This window comes from Crocodylus siamensis, chromosome 5 (genome assembly GCF_052110815.1).
Source record: "Crocodylus siamensis isolate JL-2025a chromosome 5, ASM5211081v1, whole genome shotgun sequence".
Lineage (NCBI taxonomy): Eukaryota > Metazoa > Chordata > Crocodylia > Crocodylidae > Crocodylus > Crocodylus siamensis.
The window spans coordinates 50,908,923-50,930,673 of record NC_143399.1 but is presented as its reverse complement, the minus strand read 5'-3'; the positions used below and the strand labels follow the sequence as shown (position 1 = coordinate 50,930,673).

The 21,751-nt window shown below is 41.9% G+C and overlaps 1 protein-coding gene across 1 annotated transcript in view; it reads left to right on the top strand.

Moving 5' to 3' along the window:
• ACBD6 (acyl-CoA binding domain containing 6) overlaps positions 1-21,751 on the top strand; it is a 131,514-nt gene that overhangs the window by 66,517 nt on the left and 43,246 nt on the right. The window contains exon 6 of the mRNA XM_090048912.1: positions 912-1,001. Coding sequence (XP_089905038.1) covers positions 912-1,001 — 90 coding nt within the window. The remainder of the gene's footprint in view (positions 1-911; positions 1,002-21,751) is intronic.

Here is a 21,751-nt window from a genome sequence, read left to right as displayed (position 1 = left end):
TCTTGAGGCATTCTTTGCTCTAATGCCATCTTTTACCCCATCTTCTATCTGCTTAATCCCTGCTAAAATTGGCATAAAGCAGGGATTTGAGTTTAATGTGGAAAAAAACATTCCATCCTCTGAACATGACAGCCTCACCCTCCCCACAGCAGGATGTTAAGCTGTTTTGTCAATCAGCCCTCAGAACAGCGCTTAGCTACTTATTTCCAATGTCCTTGACAGATAGGTAGAACTAAACTTCTACTAGTGATCACAGCCCCAGTAATCTGGAGGGTGGAATAAGTGCAGTTTTTTTTCTGGGAGTGCATTCAGTGGCTTCATATGCAGAACAGTTTGGGAAAGGGATTGGGAAGGATTGTATAGTCAACAACAGCAAGGTTTGAATGACTTTTCCACATTTGATGCTACTTTATTTACTCAAATCTTAGTGACCTAAGCTGAGAGTTTCGAAGCTGCTATGGGATTTGGACATCCACTTTGCACTAATTTTAATAGAGAATACAGAGTCCAAATGCCTCAGACATCTCTGAAGATCTTAGCCTTATCATCTGAAACCCTGCTGCCATTAAATTTAGTGGTATCAAGTAAAACCCTAAACCTGAAACCGAGGCAAAAGCCATGTTTTGTTTCCTATTTTATATTCACCATTTAACTCTCATGGATTTCAGTTGAAGTTTTACATGCGGAATGATTGCAACACCAGGGTATATGTCAGTCTTCTAACATGGATTTAAATTCCTGGTTTTGCTGTATAATAATACGGGTATGACATGTTGTAGACCAGTCTTAATGTGCTTTTTTAAATGTTCAGTGTTTAGTTGGTTATGACATCTAGGGTTCCCATAATAGGATGTTGAACTCTCTATGATGGTTTCAGCTGACTTTGTTCATTTTCTTGTGGATCTTTCTAGGGTAGGGCTCTGCTCCATTGGGCTTGTGACAGAGGACACAAGGAGCTGGTCTCGGTACTACTGGATCATGCAGCTGATGTTAACAGCCAGGTAAGCAATGAGTGGAAGATAGTTTTGAGAGGATTTATAGTGTTGTCTCTTTACAAAGCACTTTATACTGAAGTATGAACCCCTTGAGATACCACAGCAAATCTTTTCAGTGCATTTCTTATGAAGGGGCCACCTAACATGAGATGAATGAAAAGAGAACAGGTCCATTAGAAATTGCCATCAAAGCAAATAGGGGGCACCTCTACACATCAGATGTCTGCTAGAACACATGCTAATCAATACACATTGGAGCAGACCCAATTAATTGCATCTGCTGGAGGGTGTTAATGAACGCATTCCAGAAACCTCCATGTCACATCTATTCAGCATCCCTGCGCTTCAAAATGGTGGAGGGGGTGCTTGAATGAAAGTTCGTTGAACGAGCTTTCATTCAAGTACCTCTGCCACCATTTTGAAGCATGGGATGCTGAATACGCGTGATGCTGTGCACACTTCAATTAGAGCTGCTCTAAGGGCCCCCTTCAACCCCGGAGTACATGTATAGATGCCTACAGATACGAAGTGAGCCTTGTAGTTTACAATGAAGCTTCTTCCTTGTAAAAAGTGCAGTCTTTTCATCTCTTGGTTATTAATTCACATCTGACTTCCAGTACTAATGTTCAGAGATATTTCCTACCTACTGGATGTTTTATAGTTGATATACACAATAAATTAGTTTCCTCTGTCAACTTTTTAAGCATCCTTTCATCTCTGTAGAGCGTTCAAAGACTCCACAGTGATAGAAACAAAATTCCATCACTGGAAGAAACTTCTGCTTGCCAAACAATAAAGCATAGTAGAAAATTAATGTATTAGTAGAAGCACTTTTTAAACATAGTATTGTGGGTTGGGTCAGTCTATGCTTTGGATGTCAGTGTTGTTGACAAGTGGCGGTTAGAATAGGATCTTCGTGTAGACTGGACACATTACACTGTTGCAATTAATGGCTGAGCCTTGCTACCTGTAATCAGGTTCAGAAATAGTCAAACATTGTTGTGCTGGAACTATGATTGATAATTGTTTTTTAAAATGGCTCTTGCTTGCACTTCTGTCTTGTCCAGTGTAGTAAATAGATATGCGGGTGTATGTTCATGATTCACAGGGTTCTGTTGTGTAGCATACTTGAACATTTTTTTTCAAAGAGGGACCAATATTTATTTGAATGATGCAGGATTTGTCTGTGGCTTTTTGTTTCACAGTGAGAATAGTTACCCACCCACTAGTTTACTGTCCAGTTAGGTTGCGATTGTTCATAAACACTGCTGTCTTGAGGCCAGCAGAAATGGAATCGCACATCTCTGTCTGTTTTTGCTGCTGTCTCAGGTGAATGTGTTCTGCTTGGATTACAAAAATATCAAACTGAAAATTAACCTCTTTGATATGTTTGTGTCTCATTTCTCTAGTTATAAAAATCTGACTTTGAGAAGACAGGACTTAGGGGAGATAAACTTTACTTTTTCTGTACATTCATTTTCAGTGAAATTCTCTCTCTCTCTTTCTTTTTGATGTATTGCTGTTTTCTAACCAGATTATTTTTGGCCAGTAACAAAAGGTTAATAATAGCTATAAAAAGAAAATCAATCTTTGATTTTTTTCCACTAAGTACTAACGGAGACTTTTTTTTTTAAAGGTCTTGGTTTGCACACAGATGTATTCCCAGAGAAAGCAGACAATTTTTTGGTCGGTCGGTCAATCTATCTCTCTTGCTCTCTTTTTTTTTTCTCCCTTCCTCCTCAGTCATATATAAATTGTAATAATACTTCCAAGATTTCATGACCCAGCATTTATTTCTTAAGCTTTTTTTATCTTGACCTCTGTCATGAAGGAGATAGTATCCCAAACCCAGAATTGAGAATTTTTTGAAGTTAAACCAAAAGGAGGTAAGAGTGGAGGACAAACTAGCTTCCAAATAGGTCATAAACACTGAAAAAGCTCCACATATATGTATGTATGTATGTGTATATATGTATTTGGTATACACACACGCGCGCACGGGCGCACACACACACACACACACGCGCGCGCGCACACACACACACACACACATATATATAAAAAAAATAAAACCTATATATAAAATGTGTGTGTGTGTGTGTGTTTGTGTGTATACCAAATGTTTTATCAGTTAATGTGTGGGATTCTAAAGAATTGGGCGTTAAGCATAAGAGAATCATTAATGGCTTGAATTAGTGGAACTATTGTTTTAATGAATTGCCTTCCCTAAGAGTTTTTATATTTCAGTGTAGGCACAGTAGTCAGTCTTCCAAGGGGACAGTTCTGTAATAAACATCCACTGTCCATGTCATCAGGTGTTGTTTCATTCACTCATGAAGCACAACTGAAATAAAGGCAACATCAGTGATAAAATATAGATTAGGAACCAGGAGGGTGACAACAACTGATAGCAGAGTGGGAACCATGGGATTTTAAGGAGGTAATTGGTGTCCAGTGAAAAGCCATGTCCATTCAGTTGTTTGAGTATGCATAATTACCTTTAACAGTAAATTTGAAAAGAAGTGGTAAGTGATCACAATAAGAAAGGAGATGCAAAAGCACAACTAATTTCTTTGCTTTTTTTTTTTAAAAGGGACCTTTATATAATCAAATGACCTAAATCCTCAGAGCCAGAGGCCATTTCTAAGTGGGTGGTTGTGTGGTATTTTGGAACTGCACTGGAAACACCCTCAGAAATCTGTCTAAGGACAGCTTTGTAGTGGTGTTTTTAGGTTAGAAAGATTTAGGCTAGAAATGTGTCTCTCGAACAGCATAGCAAAGGAAGGGACACCTGTTCTTAACAGTGCAGTTATCCAGGAGGTGGAACTACATGATCAGTATCATCTTTTCTGGCCTTACAATGTTTGAATATATGAATCTGTAAATGCACTGTATTCTTTATTTGCAAGTAACACGAAGTGTTCTTTTTTTTAACAAAACCCAATTGCCATGTAAGCCACAAAAGTGCCTTATCCTTGTACAGTATTATTGTTTGTAGAATGTATTATTTCCAGTACAGAGGTTCTCAGCCTGAGGGTTGCAAACAAGGTGCAGGAGGTTGCAGCTGCCCCAAGTGGGAGGGGGAAAGCTGATGAAATTGGGAAACTAGACTTGGGAAGGTCCTGGTATAGGAAAGATTGAGAATCACTCTTCAATGGGATATGCATAGGAATGTTTAGAAAATGTAAATTCCGTATGTATGAAGCCTCTGTGCCTGAGGTCATATCTGATTTGCCATTATTCATGTGGAGCAATATAGGATGCATATAAGAATTACTGCTGTTTGTTTTCAAGAAGATTAGGTAAACTCTGATCTAATAATCATCCAAATGATATAGAGAGCATGACAAGCAGCTCTCTGCTTGAATTATAAATACAATAAAAACGGGGAATTTGTTGTTCAGCTGATAGGACTTTACTTGGCAAATATTCCTTATATGCTTTTCTGAGAAAATGTAGTATATGGCTGTACTGTGAAAATCATAATTTCTAGACTCACCTTCTAGACTTCCAGTTTGGTTTCTATATAACTGTCTCCTCTAATGGAGTGAAGAGGTCTTTCTCATGTCCAGTTTGTTAAGATTGATGTTTTATAGTTACATCCCAATTTTTATATGCTGATGACTTCCCAAAGCATGCATCCATCTTTTAAGTTGAAATCTTCATCTTTATCTTGTGCACAAAGGTTAATTTTAAGTTAAGTATGTGGAAGTTCTAAGTAAAGTCCTTTAGATTGACTGTGAGCCTGGCCAGTGTAAAAACCATGTTGTTCTTGCTTAAGAAAAGTCAGTCAGTAATGCATTTTAGGAAGTAGTACGGCAGTGCTGATTGGCTTGGAGTGTGAAACTTGGTATTGGACTTTCACATTTGCCATAATGCTACAGTATTTACAGTCTTTATCATTTGTTTTTCTTTATAGTGACTTCAATTTTCCAGAATTCTAACTTATTTAAAATTGCAATATTGTCAATATAAAATATTTTGTACACTTAATCACATACAGTTGATGAATGCACAGCACGTGAAAATCTTGGTTTTCAGGACTGTTTTTATATATACCTGAAATTTTATAACTGTAAAATTACTGAACAGATTTTCAGTAGTATTTTCCTGAAAATACACTTTGATGGATCTAGGGACATGAAGGGTAACCCTTCCTGTTACCCTTCATGTCCCTGCTAGCTGTAACTTCCAACTGCACTTTGGTCTTCCTGACTTCATCATCGCGTACCCGAGCAATAGTCTTGTACTCTTCCCTAGCTGTTTGCCTAGTTTCAGAGTTGATAGGGTCGGAAGGGACCTGAGCAGACATCAAGTCCTACATAGTTAGCTTGAGTTACTAATTGACACTAGTTGAGATTTGCCTGACTGTCTGATTATCAGGGATCCTGGTTTTCTCTGATAAAAAAAAATCACAAATTCTCTGACAAACCCCCCCCAAATCTGGCTCTCCTCAGCCCTGCCGGTGCCCCCCCAGCTATGACCTGCAACCCTCCCAGCCCCTTGCAAGCCCCACTTACCTCAGGTTCCAGGAGAAGAGTGACCCTGAGCTGAGCCAAGTGGGGCCTTGGCTGACTGAGAGTCTCAGGTCCCACCCTTTCCCTTCCTCTCCCGCTCCGGGCAGGGCTGGGGTTTCCTGCCCTGTTCGCAAACAGCTTTTGCAGGCTGGAGCTCAGCCAGCCTGCAGAGCTGTTTGCAAAAGCATGGAATCTGTGGGTTTGTCTGCTAAAAGGAGAAATCTGTGTTTTCTCTGATAAAAATGGGAAATCCGTGGTTTTCTCTGTTTCTCCATGGGAAACGGAAAACCCAGATCCGTGCTGATTTATTCTCTGACTATAAACTCAGAGACTACTGATAGATAATCAAAGGAATTGGTTGGTCTTTGCTCATGAGGTTTAAAGAAGAAAAGTAGGAAAACAAATGCAAGGCTGTATGCTTATGCAACATATTAAGGTAGAATAGTGTAAGTCAATACTTAGAAATCAGGACAAGGAAAATTAAGGTTGAGTACATAGTTAAAACCTTGTCTGTTGCTTAATGTACATTCAGTAATTAGTCATTTCTGTAGTAGCTACTCAGCAATAGCATCATTGGTGGACACTGAGTAGACTGCATGATCTGGAATAAAATGTTTGGGCAGGAATACATGAGGCATTACTCTGGAATAGCTATCTATGGCAGACTAACATATTTCACGGTTAGTTTTTAGGTCATACATGCCCTTATCTTGGATTCAGCTAATGGCCTGCTTGGATTCAAGCATGTGGCAGCTGTGGCATGGGGCTGGGGTGGCTCTTGCGGGGATGTGGGAGAGGGGCTTATGGAGTGGGGATTGAAGGGGAGACTGTGGGGAAGGGTGGCATGCAGTGGGGGAAGTACAGGGTTTTTGCACAGTAATAGGGGAGCTGCTGAGGCTCTGACCTGGGCCTGATGGTGGGGCTGAAACTACTGCTGTCTTCCCTGGACTGGGGCTGCTGCTACTGCCACTGCTGCCTGACCAAGCCAGGGCCAGAGCCAGAGCCACCACCACACAGAGTAAGTGGTGGCAAGGGGGGCAAGTGCCTGTGGGGAGGCAGGCACTGGAGGAGGACAGGTGGCAGGGGGCAGACATGAGGGGGGGGAGTAAGGGGCAAGGGTCTGCTTTCCCCACCACAATAGTGGAGGTGACAAAATTAAGACAACCCTCTAGTAATTTGATTCCATATATGGAAAGTTATAACAAATTTATAATTTTCCGTGCATAGAATCTAATTATTGGGGGTCATCTTAAATTCAAAGTAATTTGGGATTTAAGCAAATATGTTATATGTCTGTGGTTACAGATAAAATTGTATTACTTGGGCTACAGACTATGATCATATAATAAACGCTGTATTGTATCAGTCCAGGCCCAGTAGAGCCAGAATTGAAGTTGCACCTTTTTATGTTTGCATTTTTGGACACTGAAGTGTTTCACTGTGCAGCTTAATGTTGTATTTATATAACACTTGCACATGATAAAAGTGTTTTGTATATCTAGGCTGCTTCTAGCATGAATAGACTTTGAATTCTGACATATCTGTGTGTTTTTGTTTGTTTGTTTTTCTATACAGGATGGTTTAAATTGGTTTCTACTTTTTTTTGCTTTTTATCTTTTTACAGTTTCATTGAAATGTACCCTAGGGTCTTTTCTGTGTGAAGTGGTAATTTGTGGCTTTTCTTGCTAATAATGCTATTTACAGATTGCTGTAATGCTAATGAAATGCTCATTTGAGGGAAATCTCTTGGTTTTTGTTCTTTGGAGTTTCTGCTTGGCTGGAGTCAGTCCTGAAGATTCAAAAGTGAAATCTCTTCTATGAGATCACACTTTTCAGATGTTTTGCCACTTCCCAACCAGAACTGTGAAACTCTATCCACCAGCAGCAACCTTTTAATTAGAGTTGTTGTTTGTGGATGCCTCAACAGATACTTTCTTTTCTTTCTCACCAAGGGCCTGAGTGAACTATCTGAAATGTTCAGGCTCTTACTAACCTGGGAGATGGAGATTGAATTCAGGTCTTCTGTGTGGCATGTCAAAGCACTGCCACTGAACAGCATGATGGGTAAAATCATGCCTCTTAGTGTCTCACAGAGGATGACACTTTCCCTCTCAGTGTGCATGTCTACACATTCATTAATGTACTTTTCCTAATGTGCATTAAATTTAGTACCAGTAAACATGTCCACATGTGGATTTAAGCAAGCCTAAATTTAATCTGCATTATCTTAATGCGCATTAAGCGAGTTTAGGCAGGCGCCTATATGTGCAGGCATTAAATCTCATTAATGCTGTGTGTGGACTGACCTGAGACTCAAGTTAGTCTCAAGTCAGCCCACACACATAGCATCAATATGTTTTAATGTGTCTACATGTGCATTAATGCACTTTAACTATCCATACCAAAATCTGATACCTGCATTTCCAGGTATCAAAATTAAGTGCAAATAGCCTAAATTCACCATTTGTAATGCACATTAAGGGCACACAGATGTAGATGTGCACCCTTAATTCACATGTGTAGATGCATCCTCTAATATGAGTTACTAAATAAATGCACTTTAGGCTGCCCTACTGTGAGTGAAAGCACGCTTTTTTAGTGATGCTTAAGGTACAATAGCCTATTTTTACTGCACATTAGCGTATTACCACAGTTTTTTATGTGATGTTTTAATGTGCAGTAAAATAGGCTGCCATGCATTGAAGTGCAGGTGTATATGCGCCCAGTTTCATACATCTTGCAGGAGTCATGCATGGATTTTGCCTTTCAAAGACTTTTTAGCAAGAGCCCCCCTTTTCTGTCTTGTCCCCATCCTATGTTGGGGCAGGACACTTTGGGCAGATCACTGTGCTTTATTTATTACCAATTTAATTTTATAAAAGAAAAGCTCTTTGGCTGCTACTACCCCTGCCACCTTTCTTTAACAGACAGGAGCTTTCTCTCTTCTGTCAATTTGGATGCTAGCATGCTTGTGAGTCAGAGGGCTTCCAGAGACCAGAACACAGAGTAGCTGTTCCCTTGTAATACCTTTTTGCGCATTCTTATTGAAAAACCCTTTTCAAATGGAGACAATACAAACATAATAAATGGCAGGGAAGGTTCATCTCCCTCATGACTCAATCTTTCTCAAACAACATTATTATTGACTGGCCTATTGGTTGCCAAAAAGGAAAATCAATTTTAGTAGAAGTAGTTGCCTGGCCACAGATCATGGTACTAACCCAGAATAGATAGGTTTATTTTATCAACTATCTGAAGACTAATTTCCACTATTAGCCAGAAATGAAGTAGAAATTATGGATCTGTCAGAGATTGTTTGGTATTTTTTTGTTATGTTTTTCTTTTTTATTGTATGGCTCTAAGATGCCCTTGTATGTGTGGCTGTTTTCACTTCTGCTTCTTTAGGTTGTACAGCAGTGATATTGGAAAGCTACTTAAAATTCAAACCTTGTAGTGGCCTATACAGGTATTAGAGGCTCTCAGTAGATTTTTAAAGTATAAGTGGTGCTGAGAAGGATATACCTCTTCCCGAAAGTACTGAACTCTGTGTAATGCATGCCTTCCCTTTCCATGCAACTGCAGGCAAGAAAGAGGAAATTGTTTTGTATATCTTGAACCTTCTGGTGAAGGGCCAGAGGCAGTAAGCTGTTTATCCTAGGATTTGTGGGAATATCCAGCTATTCCACTCTTTTCAGTATAGCTCCATCAGTGTGCTAGTGTAGATAAGATGACATCACTTTAATCACTGTGCCATTTAACCCTGCTTTAGCCGTGTCTAGATGACAGTGGTAAAAATGTCCTGAGCCTTGTGTGTACTCGAGCATCTGCTGTTGCTATCACAGGTGTAGGTCTCTCAAGAAACGTACTGTAGACAAATCTTGTTATGGCATGAGAGTGTCAGTTACTATGACAGGTTTGCAATTGTATACACAGCAAGAGAAGAGGTTACAACTATTACAGTTTATTGTTATCAGTGAGAGATGCCATAATAGCAAATAAAGAAACTACAGGAAGGCGAAAGGATGAGCAAAGAGGAAGTTTTTTCCTGTGGCAATAAGGAGGGCAAGCTGTACTTGCAAAATTATTATCCAAGACAGTTTATTTTTTTTTCTGTCCCCTTTTCTGTACCAGTTTGAAACAAACCCTGCCAAACAGCTCTCAGAAGACTCTGCAGGATTATATTCCTGCACTCTTCATATTGTTGCCAATGGGTGTGAAATCCATTAGCCAAAAGAAAGGAAGGATCTGCTTAGTGACAGAGGGTGGCTTTCTACATTAAAGCATTGACTTGGTGCCAGTCACACAGTTATTAGAAGTGGCACAGCTCCATGTCAATCCTGCAGGTCTCCCTGTAGAATGTAGGTTGGCAGCAGGTTGAATGTTAAGTGGTCACCAGTCAGCAGATGCTGCTTTTACCCGCTAAGAGAGCATTTCCCTTTCAGCAGAAACATTTACAAAATGCTCACAAGTTTCTGCTAGAACTTTAAATACCTGCTGGGAGATGCAGAGATTTATCATAGTTTATTCTCCAGCTTCTGAGTGTTGCTTGAACCATATGATATTTACTAGAGGTGCACTGATATATTGGTTGCATATCAGATCAGCACCAATAAAAGGAAAATTAACATTATCGGCTTTTTTTGGCCTGTGTAGCTGATAATGTCGCCGATTAAATACAATATGCCTTCTGGCCCGGGCCCCCAGGACACTGCATGCCTATGTGCAGCCGCACCCAAGAATGCAGCCGTGCAGTGTGGAGAGCAGCACCCTGCAGGTAAGTCCATGGGGAAGGGAAAGAGCATGGTGGGTTGGAGAGGGAGATCAAGACCCCCCACAGTGAGGGACGGAGTGGGGCTGGGGCTGCCCAGCCAGGGCAACAAATGGGACCCGGGGCTGAGGCAGGGAGCAGGATGGAGCTGTGGGCAGCTCATCCAGAGGGCACGGGATGGAGAAAGCAGCTCCCTGCTGCTGTGAACACGCGCCAGAACGAGGCATGGGGGTGCATGTGCCTCCCCCCAGATTTGTGGCAAGGCAGATGCAGGCTGCTTGCTGCAGGCTTGGGGCTGTCCTCTCTGCTGCTTTTTCCTCAGGAGTCCCACGCTGGCCGTGTGTCCCCTGCCCACCCGGCAGTGGTGGGGTTAGGTGAGTTGCCAGATGGGCAGGGGATACATGTGTGGGGCTCCTACAAGAAACAGAGCAGAGCGGAGAGCTATGAGCCCACAGTGGGCAGCCCGCATCTCCCCTCACCCCGCTCGGCTCTGCTCCGGTTAACAGTGTCTCCACACTTAAAAATGGTGGTGGTGGTGCTTGAACTAAAGTTCCTTTGACATGCTTTAGTTCAAGTGCTGCTGCCACCATTTTTAAGCACCAGGACTCTGACCCCCTGGATGAGCCACCTGCGACTTTATCCCACTCCCCGACCTGGCCCCAGCCCCGGGTCCCATTCACTGCCTTGTCTGGGCAGTACTCCCAGCCCCTGCCCCATTCTCTCCCTCACCGTGAGGGGCCTTGATCTGCCCCCCCCACACTCACACACACACTCCCACACCCCTTTCCCTCCACAGTCTTACCTGCAGGGATCTGCTGTTCACGCTACCCGGCTGCATTCCTGCAAATCAGCTACCAGCTTGGTATCAGCCGATGTGCCCGATTAATATAATCGGCTATCGGTATTGGCCAAGAAAATCTTAATTGGTGCACCCCTAATATCTACAGAGAATATAAATTGTTTGGTCAAAAGGATCTTCCTTTCTTCCGAATTGCTGCATTTTGGTTGAGTTCTTTCTTTATATCTTGAAGCTCTGTGTGTGCTTTTTCTTCCTGTTCCTTTTACGTATATAAATCATTGCCTCACTGCTGGGTGCAGCAGAACTGTTGGCATCGCTGATTGGGCAGCATGTGTGCACCATGCAGCATTGCTGCAAAGCAAACTTGCTGGCCCTTGAAAGAGAGGTTACTTGTTTTTAATTGTTTTCGTGGTGATTTAGGTATCCACGCATTCCTCCTTGCTTGTCGCTTACGTAGAGCATGCAATTGCCAATATTTGGAGGGGGGGAAGTCTTGGAATAAATCCTGAGAAACTGTTGTTTTTTTTTCAGGGATAGAGAGTGGGAGCAGTTACTCAGTCTGGTGATGGCAAAGCATTGTATTCCCTTTTTGGGGACTTATGTTTAAGATTAATACGTTAATTATCAAACTTGATGTTTTATCCAAATGTATTAAAATGAACAAGTTAAGAAGACTAGCTAAGTAAAAATGCCATTGGAAATCATTGTGAAAGTGGGAAGTTTTGTACAGCAGAATTAAAATACAGTGAAGTGAGGAGCCACAGTTTCCAGAATTTTGTTGCCAGCTCAGCCGCTGACTTGCTGGGTGGCATTGGACAAGGTGTTTTACTTTGTTTTACTTTCTCCATATCACACAGGGATCACACCGCTCACTTTACATGTATGTTGTGAGGACTGATTGCTGGTTTTGCAGGACTTTTTTATTTAATTTGTATTGGGTCTGTTGAGGTACTTTTCATAGCTGAAAATACAGCAGGAATAGTTCCAGTAGCATAATATCTCAGGCAGGCAGGAAAGATGCCTCATGAGCAGGGGTGGGCAAAGTCCAGTGCATGGACTGGATCAGGCACATGAGAGACTCCATTTCCCAGCATCCCTACCCCATGCTGTCACCACCACAAGATCTCAGCCCCAGAGCAGCTTCCTGCCTAGCCACATGCCCTGCCCACATGGCTTCTGGTGGGTAGGACACCATGATAATGCAGGGCTGGGTTGGGGAAGAACAGCCCCACGCTATCATGGTCCTGTGCTCCCAGGGTCTCCAATAGGGTTGCCAACCCTCCAGGATTGCCCTGGACTCTCTAGAAATTAGATATAAATCTCCAGGAGACAGCTGAGAGTCACTTAGGAAATAAATGATAAGGCATTTGTTCAAATAAATATTAAACGTTGAATCCAATTTATACAGTAGTCCAGTAGGGTTTTAAAATGTAATAGTAATATGCATTTGCCTTCCTGATTTAAAGTCTACACACTGGAATCCATAACTAATATACACAAGTGTGCTGACACATTTGTGTTGTGTGGCATGGGCACATTGGTGTTCTGGAAACATCCTGGAATAGATTCAGAGTTGGCAACCCTAGTCTCCAAGGAGACTGGCCAGGAGCTGCACAGGTAGGGACTTCTGAGAAATGGAGTCCAGCTGGTGGCCGGATCCGCCACTTTGCTCACCCCTGTTCTTGGGGCACCGCAGAGCATGACCTCTCTCTGCATTTGAAGTGTGTGGTGTGTCCACGTCTGTGCCTGGACAGCATTGCTGTCTTGGTGTATAATGGTTGAAGGACCTTGGCCTCTCTCAACCCATTGCTGCCAGCGATGGTGTTAAGCTTGTGCAGCTGAAAGTACTAGTGTTCTGTTGTGTTTTGCATGGTGTGACACACAGTGAGGAGAAAAGGATCCTTGTACCCCTATTCCTTTTACATGCCATACAAAGGCAGAAAGCAGTCTTGCTGCTAAGGATTGACTTGGACTACAGCACTGGTGAGTGTAAGGTATGGTCCAAGATAGTGGGTTATGATAGAGACCTGAAAGCTCATGGTATGCTAATGAGAGATGCTGCATGGCTGTCGCATTACTGCTGCTTAGAGGCAGAAGAGCCTAGCGGGAGATATACCCTCAATTATGCCTGTTATTCACTCATACCCAGCCCATTTTTTTCCTCTATACATGTAAGACATTGGGCTCACAAAGCTTGACACTTCCTATTGTTTGGTACTCTGAGCTACGTCTAGAATTTACTCTGGCTTGAATGCATTTGGGCTGGAGTAATACCGTATTGACCACAGAGTAAGGAATTCAGGATCAAGGTCTTGAAATAAGCATTGCTATTAAATGCATCCAAATACATTATGGGCTGTGTGGGGTTGGGATTTATTTAGTCTAAATAAAGTGAAAGTTTAAAACCTTTTTACATGCTTAATCTAACAGTGCTGAAAGGGGTCCGGGTCTTCTCACCCCTCCCTCCACCCCGCCCCCTTTTCTAGTGTCAGGGTCATCTGAAAAAACATGTAGGTAATGTGTTAAATCAGCCGGCTAATTTGTGAAGCCATTGTTTAAAATGGTTTGGCCTCTCATTCAGGTATTCCCAGCTTAGGGAAAGTCAGGTGTGAAAACAAAGATTGTTCTCTATGAACAATAGAGGACAAAACTGACAGGTGAGCCATTTTTTCCAGGTGAGTGCATTGTCATAGACACAGCCTCCAGTCTCAAATTGTTTCCTTAATCCTGAGCTTCGCTTCACAGTCCTAAAAGGATGAGCCTTTGCCATATGTGCCCAGTCCTCATTATTTAGGAGGAGCTGTCCTTAGAACATGAATCCCGTTTGCACCCAGGTCTTCCAGAAAAGCTCTTCCTTGACAGAAGAATTCAGATAGAAATACTGGCACTTTTTAACTCCCCAAAGGTTCCCAGTGTAGGTGAGAATGGTTAGTGTAGTCTCTCATTTATATCTATGACTGAGTTTCCTCCTCGAATGTTTGCATCAAAGAAATGTTTGATTCAGGAAGCTCTGCTGGGGTAAGGCCATACAGATCTCTTTGAGTTTATTTTTTTCATATAGGCCTTGGAGCTTCATTTTAATTAGTGTAATATGTTAAAAACAATGCCTTAAATGTAGGAAGGCTCCTTATCCATGCTGGTTGCTTCTACAGTTTTAATATTGTAGATTTTTCTTCCAGGTTATGGCTAGGGACCTACTCAAATTGCAGAATCCATGGGGGAGGGGGGAAAAGCATATTAAAAATAAGATGCTGGCTCCCCTGGCCACACAGCCTGGCACAAAGGGGGCTGCTGGCATGAAGGCGACCAGGCAAGATGGTGGCTGCACCCTGCCCCTCACTGCTGATTGGCTAAAAGGGCTGCCTGTCATTCAGTTCTGCCACTCTCTACCAATCAACGGCTGCATGATAGACAACCCTCTCAGCCAATCAGTAGCAAGAGGCAAGGCCGTACGATGGACAGTCCTCTCCACCAAACAGTGGGTGATGGGGCACCAGGGCCCCACCATGATAAGTCCACAAAAATGGCAGCCAGCCCTGTGATCTGCCCATGAAATCAGTCAGCCACCTTCTCAAGTTGGGTATACCACTGATTATTGTTAGTCCTAATGCATTCTTGGGTGTTTGGTTCATACATGAAGGGGGTCTGATGGAAGCAATAATACGTGGAGGCCTGCAGTATGAAACACCATGTGTCAGCTGCTCTTTATTGTGCAAGGAGTAACAGCTTCCATGTGCTGTCTGAGAAAGATAGATACATTCTGAAGTGAACTGTTTAACAGCCTTAATCCCAGGACAGTATTTCTATAGAGATGTGTGACCTCCCAAATCAGTATTCCCTGCCACAGCCAATCAGAATGCAAAGAATTGCATACTAGATGAATAAGCATGAATTTTATTGGGTTTGTTACTGTGGAGTATGTCTATCATCTGACTGGCTGAGATGATTCTGTTTCATTGTAATCCAGTATAACCTGACTACTTCAAGTATGTAATTGCTTTTATATAGAAAGAAATATGTAATAAGGATAATGTAGCTAACAGGTCTTGACCCATCTGGTTCAAAACTTCTATGGGCCAATCAAATTCCTTTAGTATTCAGCCCATTTTATGAGCATTCCATAGGCATTATTGCAGATGTCAGAAAATCTGCTGATTGATATATGCATTTTCTCCAGGGTTAGACATTACTTTTTTGGAGACATTCAGTTTTGTCCATCAGCCAATTAGCTAACTGTATGAAGTCTGTATTGGATGCTTTATGGCTACAGACAAGGCTGCTCTATCCCCTTTCCATTTCCCTCCCTCTTGATGGTATATATTTTCTCAATGCTCTTAGATTATTAAATGCTTGATAACTGTTCCATTCCTGATAACTATAGTTGTGATGAGCACCAGTAATAAAACTTTGGAACAGCAATAGGAAAAGGGTTCTAGAAAGCAAAGTGCCTCTCTGACTCCTAGATAGGAAAGGCATATTTTGGGAGCTGAATTAATGGGGGATAAAACTCAATTAATGAATAGAAATAAAAAGAAGTAAATGAGGTAATCAAACACAGTGAAATTGATATTGGCAGGTTCTGAATGATGCTCCTGGATGAGCAATCTTTCAAAATCCTTCCTTGTATGCTGCTGCCGTCTCTTTATTTATTATTAAAATAACATGATCCATGAGGCACTCGGGGTGACTCTTGGCCTAGCTAATTCTAATTAATCCAGTCAGGGAGAGCAGCAGGGTAAGTGGAGCAGTCTATCGGATTGAAATTCATAACTTAATTGAGGTCAAAGTCCTGGGTTGAGAGAACAAAAGTCTTTCTCTAGGACCAGAGAGATCAATAGCAATAAATATCTGGCTTGGATGCAAGTGGCTTATAGTGACAGATTATCTGACACTGGCCAGAGGTCTTGGTCTTGTTAAGGGTAGAGTCCTTAGGCATGTACAGTATTGCATGACTCTTGTTGATACTACTTCCAAGCCCCCAGGTACCAAGAAAAGAGACCCATGAAATACACAGAGGGCTCCTGAGAGCTGTGGAAAAATTCAGTTTATAAAGAACTGTAGTAACTTCTGCTGAAATGGCACAAGCATGGATTCAGTTTCTTGAGATATATGACTCCTTATGTAGTGTAAGGTCTCATCTTAGTATTGACTGAGATTAAAAAGTCCTAAAGTTTACTAGAATGTGGAATCACCAGCCTTTCCAGACAAGAACCTTTAGGATCAGGGTGGAACTGGAAAGTGAATTGATGGGCTGTACATTTATAGTATGTCTGTATGGGGGTGGAGAGGAAAGTTGGAGTAGAGGGTAAATAATTATTAAAATAGGTTTCTATCAATAACATTACACAATCCTGAAAAGGGGGTATAGGATTTCACCTAGTCTTTAGAATAGCAGTCAAAGTTTCCAGTGTAATCTCCCAAACCTTCCTACTTTTCATCTGTCCTGATAGTAAAATATTACAGTGTTCTACAGTAATGTCCATTTGCAGCAGTTATATTGTAGAATTGTTTTGGCTAGTTACTTTAATGATAAATACTTACTTCAGTAACATTGACCCCACTAATATCAAAACCAGGGATAAAAGAATCAGGTGCTAAACTGATATATCCAGGATATTGATTTGTCTTAGACCTTTATTGTGAAATGTAGACCAACAATGAGTTACCAAATAAATTGTTCTGATCTTTGAAGCAACTGTGTATTTCAGATGCTGTTAAATATTATGGTGTAATATTTATTCTTTTAAGTTATTTTTAATGTAGAGCCAACAGATGTTGCCTAATTTGTCCTCTGTTTACATGGTAAGTGCTGCAAGTAGTCTGCAATATAGTGGGTGTTACCAGTGTGCCTCAACACTGTGTTAGAAGTTCTACTCTACGGGTTAAAGAGATCAGGATCCATTCCATCTGATTAAGATTATTATGAGTCTGACTTGACAAACCAGTACAAAACCTATCTGCATAAATAGCCACTATACCCTCATGCTACCTTGACCCTGACTCGAAAAACTACATACTGTTTTATGCAGCCATACCCTTTCATCTGATGTGCAAGGGACAGTACAGAGTTCAACATTTATCTTTACTGTTCAGTATATGGATCCTTACTTCATTCACTGAACAATATCCAGTCTGCTAATTCTGAGATCTGTGGCTACAACTTCTGGTCTTCTGCATCTGGTTATTATGCATTACTCTCTCATTTAGACCCCCCGCCCCCCATACTATGCACCCAAATGATGCAGAGATCTTGTGGCAATTAAAGACATTGTGATACAGTCAGAGGGAGCCAAAATAAAGTTTCATTGATGAGCTTCATTTGGCTTTTCCTTACTTTTGAGTATATTAAGTTGCAACTTGAACGTTAGTTTAACAGGGTTTTTTTAATGGTACTTCCTATTTAAAGGAAGATAATTTGGAAAAAAAAATCCACCCTCGGGAACTGTTTACCAAGAAGCAATTGAACTCATTCATGTACAATTTAGTGAACTAGTAGGACATGCTGATGAATGAAAAATTCCACTTAACCTACATAATGGTGTTTGTGCAGGGTCAATAAAAGGTTGGAAAATGTTAGGAATGAAAAGCTGATACAACACATAAAGACACATCCGAGACTTCAGGATCTGAGATACTATTTTTTTTAAGATTTAGTTGCTTAACTCCAATGAAATCAGTACCGTTTGGGCACCTGAATACTTTTTAAAATCAGACCCAACCCTCAGGCTAAATTTCAAGCATCCTTCCACATGTCCTGATGGTCTCAGTGTTGGCGTCAGTAAAATTACTGCAATTTTTCCACTAATAACAGAATTTATTATTCTGATCTGACATAGGTATTACTGTTTGCAGAGCTGGGCTGTCAGCATCAGTTATTTGTGTGCAAAAGAAATTAACAAGACATAGGCCAGATCACAAAAATCTTCTACGTATAGACCTCCCATTGCCTTTGGATGGAAGGTGCACTTGTGGCTGTATTGAAAATTAAAAGATCTGGCTTATGTTTCCAGTTCTAGTGCATGACTCTTGATAAGTCCTTCATTTCTTTCTGCCCTAGTTTCCCATCTGTAAAATGGAAGGGTAAATAATCCTTCCCTACCTAATTAGAGGGGTCAAGATTCTGTAGTCAGAGGAACCATTCAAGTAGTCTTCAAATTAAATGAAATAACAAATATGCTTCATGGACAAAGGAAATAATCTTACAAATTCTAAATTGTGAATTTGCATGCCTCATGAAATGTGTCAAAAGAGAAAGGAGACTAAAGGTTTTAATCCAGCTCCAAAGGAAGTTGCTGAGAGTGGAGCAGACAGAAAACTGTTAAGAGAAAGGGATATTTCTTTCTTCAAAGAATTAGGTAGGTGAAAACATACATGGTTAATAGGGTGTTTCACTCTGTTAGTACTGTTAGCTGCAGCCGTCTCACTCTGGGGTCTGCTAGGCTTCTGAAAGTCTGTTGGCAGGGCACAAAAAACAATCCTGTATTTCATATATTTGAATTAATAGCTGACATTTTGTGGTCTGTGTTGGGTTATGAGTTTGTTGTCATAGTGCTATGCTCATGTATTCTGTGACCAGCATTTGGCAACTCAAGTCTATCAGATTTCCCTTCTTGAAGAGCATGTACTAAACTGTAATGCAAAAGAGAAATGAGATGTATCTCTTCAATTAAGGTTATGTGTTATATGAGGCAAAGACCAGAATCCAAATAGTATTCCAAGTAGTGAGGATGTACAGTGATCACATGCAACCAAAAAAAGGTAGTGGTATGCATTTGCTGTCATGAGACAATATGGTCAGTAGAGAAATGTCTTAATACTTCTGACAAATAAGTCGTCTTCCTGTTGTCTGATTTTAATATAGCTGTGAGGCATACATCTCTAGCATGTGTAGTGCTGGTTGAAAATTTCCCAAAGAAACTAAGTTTTGTCCAAGATCCAGTTTGAGTTTTAAATGGTATGTTGGTAAATTTTGGGGGTCAGTGAACTTTGCAGCTGGCTCTCTGCCTGAATTCCTCAAGACGGCCCCAGTGCAAGGGTGCAGCATTTTCCAGGGTCCACATTTCCAGGGCAGACCTGCCAGGAAGACTTTCTCATGTTTGGGGATCTCGGGATTCCAGGTTCTCAGTACTTCGTGCCTGCATGGTGGGACTCCTGGGTTAGGTACAGATCAAAAAACCCTGAGTTGGAATCAAGCTAAGTTGCACATTTTTTTTGCAAGTGGTATAATTTAAATCAGTAGGAAACAACATATTTACCCTTGGTGAGGGAGACAAATCTTAGACTGGGTTCTGCCATTTAAAACCCATCTGCATGTGCTGAACTTCTGTTCTGTTACAGGTATAGAGTGGTTTCTGATCACTTATACTGCTAAAAGTGCAATGTCTGTACCTGGCCCTGGAAGCTTTGGTACAACTGGCTTCAGGTTCAGACTCCAATAACCTTGTCTTGTTCAGACCAAAACCAAATTTTAAAAAATGAAAAATTTGAAATTTCCTGAAAACCAATAACCATGCTTTTTACGCATGTCCATATTTGTGTCATTTTCAGCAGCCTCTGTCAATATGTTGCTTCCTGAAACAGTTCTCTTGACTTTGATGCTTTTGGTACTGAAAACACTTAACAAATCAGAAATCTCCTCTTTGTTTATAATATGCCAGATACCATTCTTCTGCAAATGTTTTGAAAAGGAATCATTACTGGTTTCCTTATCATATCTGTGGGATAATGTTAAAAGTTAAAGTTTCAGTAGAGAGAGTAGTTCAGGTGTGTTTCTTCCCTTTCATCACCATTATGTATATAAAGCTCAGATCTAAAGGTGACAATGGTATCTATTAACAACAGTAATACTTCCAAGAGCATTTTTTGTGCTTACCAAGTAGTTGGAAGGAAGCCTGGTCTCTAGTTAAGAATCAAAAACTTCTCAGCATTGAAGTTTTAATGAAAGGATCTTATAAGGCCTCTTTTGGGTGGGCAACTGTACTTGTCATTATTAGCCACAATAAAAGTGTCATCACATTTGTCCTGATCAATCACTCTGCTTATTTGCAAATCTGAAGTAGTTGCATCCAGCTGGCACTGGTGTAGTAATGGCTTTGTTGAAGACAGAAATGGAATAAATTTTGGTCTTCCCTCTCTTCAGAAAACCTCATGGGGTAAGTACAGACATTTGGGGAGGTTAAGTTGGGTTCAGAATGGTTGCCCAATTTAAACTTGGCTCATCCTGGTGCCAACCTTACATTTACAGACCTGGTCTCAGTGACCAGCAATCAGTCTAAACCTGTAACTGTACAAAAGTTCCATATGCACAAACCAGTCTAAAAATTGCAGAACATGATTTAAGATGATAACCTTGAATCTATGTAGTATCAAACTTACTTGATTTAGGTCAAACCAGTGCATGGAATTTCTGTATACTTTCCTTGTGCAGACCTGGGGCTGGGAAAAAGCAGCCACTGGCCCCAGGCCCAGGGCTGCTCTTTTCAGCCCTGCCCAACTCCTCCTGTTCTCCCCCCCAACACACACACCAGCCAGCCCTCTCAACCTGCATCCTACAGGCTACTTCCAGGTGAAGCTACTTTTATCAGCATGCATTGCTGCTGGAGGTGAGCAAGTCAGTCCCAGTGTGGGGATGGGCAGGAGGGATGAGGGTGTAGGTTTGCTGGGGGAACCTCACACCACCCATGAGTCATACCTGCCTCCCACCTCACATGCAGGTCATGCCAGCCCTTCCCACCCTACCTGTTGGTCACGCCTGCCCCTGCAACCCTCACAGGTCATGCCTGCCACACTCCATCCTGTCATGACTGTCCCTGCACGCAGCTTGCTGGCCATGCCACCTGCACCCACCCCCACCTGCAGATCACGCCACCCCAACCTGCAGGTCTTGCCAGTCCTATCTACCCTGCCTGCGGTTCATGCCAGCCCCAGCCCACCCCCCACCTCACCCATGGGTTGCACTGGCTTGGGTCACTCTGCCTGCAGATCACGCCAACCCCACCCAGGGCAGCTGCAGGTCTCATTGGCCCCACCCACCCTGCCTGCAGGTCATGCCAGTGCTGCCCACCCCATGGGTTGCATTGACCTGCCCACCCTAACTGTGGGTCACACGTTCCCCCACACCCATCACAGGTCATATTTGCCCCCCACCTGTGGGTCATGCCTGCCGTCCCACCCTACCTGTAGGTTGCGCCTGCCCCCACCCTCCATCCCTCATGGGTCACATCTGCCCCACCTATGGGTCATGCCTGTCCTCCACCGGTCATGGGTCATGCCTCCCCCCATCCTCTGGCACACCTTTCATCCCCCCAGCCTGCTGGATCCCCAGCCTCCCTGGTAACCTCCCCATCCTGACTTACCTGATATGGGGCAACCATTGAACCGTTTTAACCTCCCCCTAGTGCCCCCAGATTTCTGTACTTAGCCATGGAAAAGACGAGCTTCTAATCAAATTGTAAGGAAATTGTTTGGAACACCTCTGATAATACGAACAGCTTAGGTTGGGGAGTGATCAGGAAATCCTTTGGAATCCAGTTGCAAGGGAAAACTTTTCTTCTAATGTGGGATTGTTTCATAGTAGCCGTTTGCAAAATTAATTGCTAATTCAAAGGAATTACCTTGAGCTCTGACCCAGATCCTCCAAAAATATTTAGGAATTGAAATCAGTGGGAGTTAA